Source organism: Folsomia candida, unplaced genomic scaffold, assembly GCF_002217175.1.
Source record: "Folsomia candida strain VU population unplaced genomic scaffold, ASM221717v1 Fcan01_Sc058, whole genome shotgun sequence".
Classification (NCBI taxonomy): domain Eukaryota; kingdom Metazoa; phylum Arthropoda; class Collembola; order Entomobryomorpha; family Isotomidae; genus Folsomia; species Folsomia candida.
The window spans coordinates 141345-153086 of record NW_019091250.1 but is presented as its reverse complement, the minus strand read 5'-3'; the positions used below and the strand labels follow the sequence as shown (position 1 = coordinate 153086).

Here is an 11742-nt window from a genome sequence, read left to right as displayed (position 1 = left end):
GTGGACATCAGTGTGATATCCTTAAATAGATATCAGTCAACGTCTTGAAATGACATGTGGAAGATATCATCCTGATATTGTATATTTTCATACGGGAAGTCATTTTAAAGGAAATTTCGCTAAATTTCGGACAAATTGTTAAATATAAAAATAAAAAACTGCACACTAATAACTGGATTTGTAAAAAAATTATCGCTAAAATCCCATAACCATTTTTATTTTCTGAAAGTTTTCATATTTACTTGTTGAGTTTTGAGTTTTTTTGTAATTTCGACAATTTTTAGGCCATGCCCATATTCACCACACCATTCAGGTCAAATAGTATTAATTTGCATCGAATTTGACATTTAATAGTTTTTATTTATTTATCTGACATACTGCGTGAACGGTATCCGGAACGCAGCCACCACCGCGATTCTCTAGGGGATTGGTTCGCCAACATTGGAGTCCAGAGTCACGGGCTGGCACTGACGGTCACTCCTTGTAAGTGCATGAAAGTCAGATTTGTCCGTAGGAATTGCGATGGCAGATCGAATTACAATATTCTGTTTTAAAAATTAGTATTTGACCATTTCCCTTCTAAATACTGCCATCGCCCCAATTTCTCGTGGACCATCTCAATGAAAAATAAAGTAAAATGCTAGTATACAATTTTTGAGATTTAGAGATTTGTATACATAAATACATAAATTGAACTATGCACCTCAATTGCATTGGATGGTCAATTATGGAGTACAGTTATCTACGCATACCCAGTTAAACGAAACAATTAAATTCCTGTACATATTTATCTGGCTGAACCTTGTCCTCATTTCCTACTTTGATGGATTGATTACCCCTCTTAAATGTTTTTACTCTGCTAGCTTAACATAAATAAATCCTTTACCAAATCCCAACAATATCGGGTTTGATTACATGATTGCGTAAATCAACTCTTGCGTCAGGACATTCCAGCGGCAAAGGTTGCCGGCGAGAATATTATTAAAACAAAAGTTTTAAACAAGGCGGGAAATATGTAAATTTGACGAGATCTCACATATGCAGCGGAGGAAATCACGCTTCTTATCTCAAGGTAGGACGTTATTCTACCGCCACATATTGCTTAGTTTCAAATGGCAAATTTAAGCCTAACGTTACCGACCTTTCGTGTTTGCCGCCATTTTCGATTTTAATATGTAAGGCTTGTTCCAAATTGGAGCAAAACCCCAACTAGGGACCACAACGAGGGAAACCCTGCTCGCTTTTCACGCTCAAACCTTGGCGCTTTCTACCCCACGTGGATGATTTCTGTATTTAGTTCCACATAATCTCACCAGGTGTTGCCGCGATGTGAGACCGGCATATTTAAACATGCATCCTATCACGCCTAATTGGTAACCTTACACAATTTCCACATAAGCCAAACCGATAAGATATCTAAATCCCAAGTATTTATGACCTAGAACGAGTATTAACTAACAACTTGTATAAAAATCAACCCGCTATAAAAGAGGAGTTTTGATGCCAAACAAATTCAGTCCACTTCTCCTACTTCAGGCCTATCCCGTAAATAAATAAAAACAATAGAAAATTCCCACAAAATGAAGACCTTCGCCATCATTGCCTTCTGCATTGTCGCCTGCTCCGCCGGAGTGGTTGAACACCAGCCCTGTGGTAATATTTTCACTCAATTTTCAACAAAACTATTTTTAGCCCGCCAGTATTAATTGCCCTTTACAATGTAAATTAATATCCCGCCGTCCCATTTAAAAGCTATATCTCTCATTTCCCCAGGTGGTGCTGGCCAGGTTCGCGAGGTGAGGATCGAAAATTGTCAAGGCCCCATCGCCCATATGGTCGTGGGAACCCCGTATCCCTCCGAGGCTGACATTATTCCCGCCGACGCCGCGGCAGAGCTTCGTCTCAAGATCTCGACCGTCTTCATGGGGCAAACTGTGGTCATCATTGACAGTACGCTTCCAAACTCCTCCGTTGTTCCGGATTCCCAATACACGATCCGGTGGTCCATCACACCCTCCAGCCTCCTCGTGGGGAACACTGCTCCCGTCAGTGCTGAAGTGTTCAACGAGGCTACCCAGGCACTCATGCTCTGTGGCAGGGTTACCGTGTCCGTTACGGCTGCTTAAGTCTCCCACCATAACTACTTAACTAGCAGGACATACGCAGAATTTATTAATTGCAATGTTAAATTTATCGATGCAAATAAAATTAGGAAAATAATAATTAACCAGAATGTTTCGTGGTGCCCGTGGAACCAGGTAGGTCTACCGAAACAGTGGGAACAATAGGCTAATGAACAATTGTATGAATGTAATCATCTATTGCTTATTGCCTCTGCCCGATCACAGGGTCACCATGAACATGTCCCCTCGTTAGATGTTCCCATCATCTGCTCATACTTGTATAACAAATTCCAGCTACGTCCATGGTTAGATTTTCATTACTCCACAGTTTCCACGATCCCCTGCTTAAAATGTCTTCGTAAAGTTCTACATTATAAGGTGGTCTAATCTAACCAGGCAGTTTTTTTCACGTAATATTCAGATCTTGATGGGCCCAGTTTTAATTTGTCAATTATCAAAAATTTAGTTTCCCAGAAAACCAGGGAAAACGTACTTACATATGCATCATTCCTTTCCCAATCTCATTTTCCTAGTGTCATTTGACACTAGGTAACTAGCAATACTATGCACTTATGCTAACTTAAATCCATAAACATCTGAATTTGCTCCCAGAAACAGAAAAGCGTTAGCCACATACTCTCTGTATTTCATAAAGAACAACATAGACGGACATGACAAATGGGTTCAAAGTATATACGCATCAATACACAAAGATTGGAATACGTAAATTTGCAAAATGTAAACACATTTCCGTAAATGCGTATAAGCATTAAACTATTTAATCAACACACAATTCAACAAGCACAATGAATCTTACCTACTATGAGGTTGAACTCTGTACCTGAAAATAATCAGTTTATTTACTTTTGACTTCTGACGTCAATAGCAAAATGCTACTATTTCCATGCATCACCCTCAAAGTCGTGTCAATCCCAGTACTTTAGATTTACAAATACTTCTCTACTTTGCACATATTCACATAACTTACATAAGTATGAGGTTATCTGTTTTTAATAACCGAAGGACCTCATCATCCTGGTTATCTTTCCACGTCAACGCTACTTCCTGGTCCTACCGAAACTTATTTTCGCCACATATTTACCAAGTCATAGCTCTGCATTATTGTACAGTCAATATTGCATATGCTTAAAACCTGTTTGTCCAGCCCCACTTCATATCTAACATGTATTGTATACAAACTTTTAAATACTCTCGCTAGAAAACTCACTCGATTTCATAACCAGGAAACTCTACCGATAAATTATTTACATAAGTAAGTAAACATCAATACAGGAAGACACTCTTTAAATAAATAATCAAAATGCATAAATTCGACTCAACTTCGGCAACCCATCCACTTCAGACTCTACCACTCATAAAAAAATACGGTCCTTCGTCTACACAAAATTTCATTTACGGTAATTTAATTTCACACATCTGGTAAATTTATTTGTCAACTAAATATTTTTTCCATAAATTTTCATTTCATTACAGAAATTTAATACTACTTAATTCCTTAACAGGTGGACAGCTTGCACAAATATTCACCATGAGGCGCACCCACATCTTCTCAACTGTCGCCATCCTCCTGATCTTCGCCGTCCCGCTGTCCTCCATGGTCGTAACGGTAGATGCCTCGTTGTGGGACACTGTCAAGGAGGCGGCCAAGAAAGTCAACCCTTACACGGCCTGGGGCGCCTGCATCATCGGATTTATTGCCAATCTTGCATAACTAATATTTATACCGATACGCATAAAATTATGTAGTCTTAATTCACAAACATAGAAACTCCTTAACTCATTGCAGTAAAGTCACGTTTCACACTTATTAAGGGGTGAAAGCCCTTTATAAGATCGTTATGTCCGTCTGTCCGTCCGTCCGTCCGTCCGTCCGTAGCTCCGATAACTTTTGAACGAAAAGACATAGACACTTGAAATTTTGAACGTAAACTCCTAACGTCAATGGACAGGACGAGTTCGAAGATGGACACTGTGACATCGTCACCTGTGACGATGACGTCGTCACAGTGACGAAAAGTGACGAAAAAGTGTCACGTGTCAGTTTTGACATGTGACACATCATTTTTAACTAATTTTCAATGAGGAATTCGAAAATTCATGTCATTTTGTGTTTGGACGTCACCTGTGACGACGACATCGTCACGGTGACGAAAAGTGACGAAAAAGTGTCACTTGTCAGTTTTGACATTGACACATCATTTTTAACTATTTTTCAATGTCAAATTCAATGGTGACCTCCATTTTGACCTCAGAGGTCATGTAAAGGTCATAGGACATATCTATTTCAATTTCAACTGAAATTTAAACCCGAATTCAATGGTGACCTCCATTTTGACCTCAGAGGTCATATAAAGGTCACATAAGGGTTATCAACTGTTAAATTTGACACAAATAAGACACAAAAGTCGAAAACACGTCAGAAGTGTCAATCTTAACAAATTTTCGAACAATTTGATATTCACATTGACGTATGACACTCCTTTCACCCCTTGGTTACATGCGTTGTAACGGTTTATTTACGGTATAATCGGAAACTCCCAAATTGCACATCAAATTAAATTGACACTAGTAATTATACATGAGTCATATCAAATGTACTGTGCATGCAGATCCATTTCCCTCCAGCGAGAGAAAAACTCGAATTCTGTCGCGTGTGCTCCACCACTACCCAAGTGGCGTAGGAGAATCTGTCTCATTTTGCTCCTTACGCAAAATTTAGATACGTTGACCGGGGTTTTGTTACGGCTCTTGCCATATAAGGTGGCCCCCACCGCAACTTTGACCTGAAAAATCTCATATATTTTTGATTTTTGTCTCCAAATCGTCAAACTTGAGTCAAATATGCCTGGAAATAATTGATAAAATTCTTTTCAACCAGAATTTGCCTTGATTACGGACCCCCATTTTCTAATTGGCTGAATTTTGAAAACTAATTGCATTTTCCGTATTAATTTTTCCACGATTGAAACATGGAATTTAGTTTTCGCTATTAGCACATTATTCAATAGGTACATATGGGCAGAATTTGCTAATTTGGTGTGCATCTAATAAATAAACTTTGTTAAAACGAATCCGTTAAGCATACTATTTGATTTGAAATTTTGTAAACAAAAGAAAGGTCGTTAATAATTCGACAGGTTGTTAATAACGCGTCCACTTGTTCTGAAAAATATTCAGATTTTGTGTTCATAATGGGTTTCATTTCAAATTGAATTTCAATTAAATTCGATTTTCAAAACTAAAAAACCCGGTAACCAATCTGAGTGAAAAAACTTATTAGGAAAAATTTTTATATTTCTATTTCGGCGTGGAACAACCCAAAGTTAAAATCCTGCACGCTATAAATATATAAAAAATATAATTCATTATATCCTTATCTCAATCGTGCAAGAAGTATTATGTGTACTTCATTGGGTTTGGTTTATTATTATCGGGTGCGGATAAGTACTTATCAAAAAATTGAAGAACGAATAATGTTGTGTGAAGAGTTCGGACGACGATGGTATTCAGTACAAGATTGGGGGACGTATTTAGTTTTTTAAACAGGTAGGGGAAGAAAGTTGAAGATTGTGGAATCTCGGCAAAAATTGGAAGGATCGAGTATGGTTGATATTTGCCTCTAACTTGGGTAAACATACCGTAAAAACTCAAGTAGTAGCCGGGGCTACTATTTACAAAATTGGTGACTGGGCCCGGCTACAACATGGTTGAGCATAAGGCTACTATTTGAGTTTTTACGGTAGTTGTTTTGCTTCTTGAATTAACATTTTTATTCTGCGCTGTTAATCTCGACCTGGCGGTTCTGAAAGTTTTGACATTTAACTCCATTGTACTTTTACTTACACATTTGGCCAACGAATCCATTTTGATGTTGGTATTGGAGGTGGTGGATGTACGATATCTTCCCCGTGTTCTCATAAAATGCGCCGTCTAACCCAACTTAGTGTCTGGGATAAAAAATATAGAAATTTTATACATTCAGAAAAGTAGTATCAGATTCACATTTTCTATAATGTTTGTAACTTCAAATTTCAAACAAGTGACACTCTGTTCATAAATCTCATCCCGTGAAACATACATTGATGCGGTATTTTTTAACTTTATCAATTTTCACGCCAAAATAAACATATTAACATTTTCCTTATGAGTAATTTAGTCCAGGTCTCTTGATCACGCAAATTTATTGTCAACACGGAAACCACTACGAACACAAATTCTGAATATTTTTTGCAAAAAGGTTTGACTATATTTCAGCACACAATTCGAATATTTTCAAATTGAAAGTTTTGCAAAAGTTGACATTTTTTTCCAAAGATGATAATGATCGTTTTTATATATTTATAGCCTTGAAGATTTTATTTTTAATTTTGCGTTGTTTTACGCAGAAATAAAAATATAAAAGTTTGTCGTAATCAATATTTGGAATCTGAAGGGTTAACGTTTTTGATTATTTGAAAATAAAATTTAATTGAAATTTGAAACGAGAACCATTATAAATGAAATCTGAATAATTTTCAAAATTTGAATAGCAAAATTTGAATAGTTTAATACTTGCTGTACATTTGAAATTCAATAATTTAGTTTAAATTGTACAAAGTCTTATACTGAAATAAAAGTAGGAATTTTTCTTTAATTTTGATCAAATAGCAGTTTTTCCACTCATTTCTCCGGATGGTAAGAAATTTGCTTTGAAAATGAAAATCATTATTTAAAAAATTTGCATATTTTTCAGAACAACCAGGCTTCTCCCTTCAAATTAAACTGAAGTGCGATTCTGATAAGAATTAACGAATTGTAAACCTCATAAGAATATTTGTCTAGCGTTTTTTTATAAAATGGATTTCAAAAACAACTAAATTCAAAATGTATATGTAGTCTTCAGAAAGAATGACAAAATTTGCATATTTTCAAACATCGTCTTTTATTTACAGACGTTTATTTATATTTATTTATTTTATTTTATATCCTGATCTCAAATTTTTCGTGTTTGAAATTTTGAAAATGAAAAAATGCGAAATTTTGATACCATAGTGGTAATTTTTGCTATTCAGGTTTATTTAAAATCCAGCAGGTATGCTCGAAGTGGAGGAGAAATTGTGAATTACATCAATTTTATAAAGCATAAGATTTAGGGCAATTCACGTCAACCTCCGTAATGTGGGGAAAATAAATAGTTTCGTTAAAGAGTATGAATGAGAAACGACGGTTGCAATCATATGGTGGCTTCATAGTTTAAAGGCGAGAAGACGAAATCTCTCATTCTCGTATAACGTGAGTACACCCAAAATTCTGTAGTCTACGGTGAGCTGTATGGAAGATGGGTGCAAATCCAACCAGAACGGCACACTCAACACTCTAGCTTAACTTACATAAGAGTTCCACAATAACGAGCAGATATGTACTTACTGACCGTTAAACTTTGCCTTTTTGTATGATATCGCACTTCACAGCAGCAATGCTTGTGCTTAAGTACACTCTTAGCAACTTGGTAATAAAAAAAACCAGCGGAGTAGATATATGACTCTACCGTGACGGAATTAAACATTTACACCATGTGGGTATAGATTTAGTAATAAAATAACACTCTTTGGTAATAATTTTAACACTAATTTGTGTTACTTTTTTACCATACAGTATTGTTTTAATACCAAATCATTACTATCGTGGTAGAGTCATATATGCACTCCGCGCAGTAATGATTCATTAAAATTTTGCTTAGAGTGTATGTATGTTCGTTCCTCCTTTGCCAATCACCTCCCCTTATCCCAATTAGTTGGACATGTTCCACCTACACACTTCGTAATTTATGTACACACTTAATTAATATTTATAAGTGCGATTAAATTAATGCAAATTCTTATCTTCAACTGGTGACTTTAATTTCACAATTTGATTCGTAATATATGTATCAAAGTATGGACCGTTTGTTTATACTTAATACCATCTTTTAATTTCCGTATAAATTGATAAAATTCGAATAACTCGCACCCTCAAATTTCTACGTAAACCCGACCCATTTCTTATAAATAACAACTCTCATAAAACGCTGCCATAAAAATTAACTTGTACCAAACTCACCCCACATTTATTGTCACGATAATTCTTAACCAATCTTGTAACCTACCCAAATAAAAATATTAATCACAACTAAACCTCTGTGCAATTAGTTGTCCCGTGGCAGGACGACCCAGTAAGAAGTAACTGCATACATACATCAGTCAGGGTTCCTAAAAACACTCATTTACCACAAACACCAACACATTTCCTAAATACGCAAGGAAAACAAGTTACACAAAAAATCCACCGCTGAGAACACTAACTTTGATAATCAAGCCTCTATTAAGTAGCGCAGGCTACTTTATGCGATCGGTTAGTTAGTCTGTCCGTCTGTCTGTCTGTCAACACTATAACTCGAGAATGGTTTGTCGCAGCGACCTGAAATTTTTAACACATTTTCTTCACGGCTATAGGGTGACACCCTATTAAGGGGGTGTAGCCACTTTGTCGACATCATGTCGATATGCATGAATTTGTGGTCGATATGCATGAAATTTGGGCAAAACATGTTTTTCTGTGTTGTCGACATGTCGTAGTGTTCAGTTAAAGATCATTAGTTTGTTTTTATTTAATTCGTTTTTAGGCATTATTAAAATTTGAATCGGTGAATTATTTGTTTTATTTTGTGAAGCATTCTCAGCATTTTTCCGCTACTTATGTATCGTGCTTTGCCGCACTATATTTCTCTTAATCTTGCGGACCGTGACACTGGCAGAGGCAGACACGTACCCCAATCTGCCCCCTCATCCATGACTCATTACTGACGAAGGATTCCCATCACTCTCAATTTCACCGGTGGCAAAACTGTGTGTGTGTGTGGGGGGGGGGCACATAAATTATTCCCCATAGAAATTTTTAACCAAATCTAACTTCAATCCTAACAAGCTCCGCTTCCCACTGAAGTCTCCCTGTCTTAAAGTCCCCACACCCTCCGCGGCCTGGCAAAATTTTGTTTAATGTTATGTACACAAGACATAAACCCCAACCTCATCATGTAATAAATTCTTGCTCTAATTTATTTCTGTGTTAACCTAATTAGTAATTTCCTTATAAGATCTCTTCCAATCTCCCTACGCTACTTCCGCCACTAATTTTCTATCTCAATCCAGCCAGACCTTTAAATATACTTGTAACACGTACTTTATCAAAAATTATTCCTGTGATGCAATCCCTGTCTACATCCTACACACATAATTAATTAAAAATCTCAATTTACACACCTCACAAAGTTCCAGTCTTGCCATATAAAAAGTACCTCTTAAACAAAAGAAAAGACTTATAAATGTACCTGACTTTTTTAACGAGGACCTAAAAAAAACTTCACTATTTCATCACCACCACCCCCAACAATCAAAGTCTGCCTTATTTAAAAAATCAAACTCAATCAGTTCACCAGAGTCGCTCCGTGGGGTGCAACGTCCCAAAAAAAATACCTCGCAAAACCAAATATTCCACCAGATTTGGTGGTCTCGACTATTTATACCTCCCACCATGGACTTAATCACGGAAATAACGTGCTGGAGTATAATCAAATGCTTCGACCTCTACGAGTTCATGGTGAGATTCGCCATCCGCATAATCTTTCCCATGGTCAAGTGGTACGTGGATCGAGAGCTGGGCATACTGGGGCACAACGCGGAGGGCAAGGGTCCCCTGGGGATCAGGGTCCATGACGAGAAGGAATTCTACCTCCGCGTCTTCGTACGGCGACACACGGGCCTGTTCGAAGCCCACATGGATAAAGTCTGCACGATCAACGATGTCAAAGCCATGGTGATCAGTGGACTTCAGTCGACCAAGACGTTGGCCTTTATGCACCCGCTGTCCACCATACTGGACAGATTTAATCTGCAGAGTCGATCAAAAGTTTGGCAGGTCGGGGCGGAACATTACGATTTGGGTGAGGGCAATATTTACTTTCATATTAACCCTTCCCGTGGGAAATTTTCAATTAAAATTTGTTGTCTCTATTTTTCAATTTTTTCAAATTTGCAACCGCGATATTTGTGATCTTGCCCGTCACAAAATTTTTAATTCCCAATTAGAAATTTAGAAATTCGATAAGACTACAATTTCCTGTCTGAGTGGGTTTTAATGGTTACCCGGTCTAAAAAATTTGAATACAAACTAAAACAATTTTTCCCGCCAATTTAACATTTAATTTTTTACAAACAATTATCCCACATTTTTACATTTCTATTTAAATAATTCGTATATATTTAAAATACGAATTATTTTATGAAATCAATTATTTCATACACATTAAAAGGTTAACCATTTCTTGTCCCTCACAGGAAACGACCTCTTTGAGACCATCCTGTGCAAAAACCTCCTCTACACCTGCGCCTACTGGAGAAATTCCAGCGATCTCGAATCCGCCCAAATCGCCAAGATGGACCTCGTCGCGCGCAAACTCAAACTCAAACCTGGCATGAAAGTCCTCGACATCGGGTTCGGCTATGGCGCCCTGGACTACCACCTCGCCAAACACTATGGCGTCTCCGTCGTCGCGATCTCAATCTCTAAGGGACAAATCCAACACGCCACTAAACTCTGCGACGGTCTCCCGGTCGAATTTCGAATCTGCGATTACCGCGACCTCAACGAAAAATTCGACCGCATCGCCGTCATCGGAATGATCGAACACGTCGGACATAAAAATTACCGTGAATTCTTCAAAGTTTGCAACCGCTGTCTGACCGACGATGGCCTCATGCTCCTCCACACGATCGTAAACAACGACAGGAACATTCTCGGTTTCGACTACTGGTGTCACAAATATATATTTCCGAACGGCTGCATCCCATACTATCTACAAGTCTGCAAAGCGATCGAGGACGTCTTTTTAATCGAGGATTGGCAAAACTTCGGCTACGACTATTACAAAACCCTGGCCGCCTGGGAGGTCAAGTTTGAGGAGAATTGGGACAAATTGGCGCCAAAGTATGGGGAACGCTTTCACAGAATGTGGCACATTTACCTGAACTGTGCACAAGCCTTCTTCCAAACCAGGTCGTACCAATTGTGGCAAATTGTCCTGAGTAAGAGGGGCGTAGAGCGGGGTTATGAATCTGTGAGGTAAAAGGCAACAACAAAGAAAATAGGTTTTTTAATTTCACAGTATTTAAAAATTTAAACCTTCCTATTTCTTTTATAAAAAATACAATTTTCATAAATTGTGGATGGCGAAATATTTTGGAATATTTTATAAAAAAAAACTACAAAATTTCCGTGGAAAAACGATATTTGCATCATATTAATAAATATAAATGTGGCAGATGTGTACATAACTATTCATGGTTTATGTGACATAAACCATTTGTGTGGTCACATACGTGTTCAAAGAGAAATTATTCATTCAATTATTCACTCATTCACATGTAGTATGAACAACATTAATTCCAATATTCACTCATTTATTCAACCACTCATTTATTCATTCAAACATTCACTCATTCATTTATTCAAACATTCACTCATTCAAATATTCACTCATTTATTCAAATATTCACTCATTCAAATATTCACTCATTCAAATATT

The 11742-nt window shown here is 37.2% G+C and overlaps 3 protein-coding genes across 4 annotated transcripts; all 3 read left to right on the top strand.

The window, feature by feature from the left end:
* The first annotated feature begins 1497 nt into the window (after positions 1-1497).
* LOC110862479 lies at positions 1498-2227 on the top strand. The gene is made up of 2 exons (XM_022111673.2): positions 1498-1653; positions 1774-2227. The coding sequence occupies exons 1-2, from the start codon at positions 1581-1583 to the stop codon at positions 2124-2126; spliced, it is 426 nt and encodes a 141-aa protein (XP_021967365.1). The 5' UTR covers positions 1498-1580; the 3' UTR covers positions 2127-2227.
* Positions 2228-3362: 1135 nt separating this feature from the next.
* Positions 3363-3951, top strand: LOC110862482. 2 transcript variants are annotated; one of them, XR_002549182.2, is made up of 2 exons: positions 3363-3563; positions 3647-3951. XR_002549182.2 is itself a non-coding variant. In XM_035845561.1 (2 exons), exons 1-2 carry the CDS (start codon positions 3445-3447, stop codon positions 3853-3855), a joined length of 306 nt encoding a protein of 101 aa, XP_035701454.1. In that variant the 5' UTR covers positions 3382-3444; the 3' UTR covers positions 3856-3951. The 2 variants fall into 2 exon arrangements, 1 of the variants encoding a protein (XP_035701454.1); XM_035845561.1 differs by having other exon boundaries at positions 3382-3541.
* A 5649-nt stretch (positions 3952-9600) lies between these two features.
* Positions 9601-11531, top strand: LOC110862469 (cyclopropane-fatty-acyl-phospholipid synthase). The gene is made up of 2 exons (XM_022111663.2): positions 9601-10101; positions 10496-11531. Exons 1-2 carry the CDS (start codon positions 9693-9695, stop codon positions 11281-11283), a joined length of 1197 nt encoding a protein of 398 aa, XP_021967355.1. The 5' UTR covers positions 9601-9692; the 3' UTR covers positions 11284-11531.
* The last annotated feature ends 211 nt before the right edge of the window (positions 11532-11742 follow it).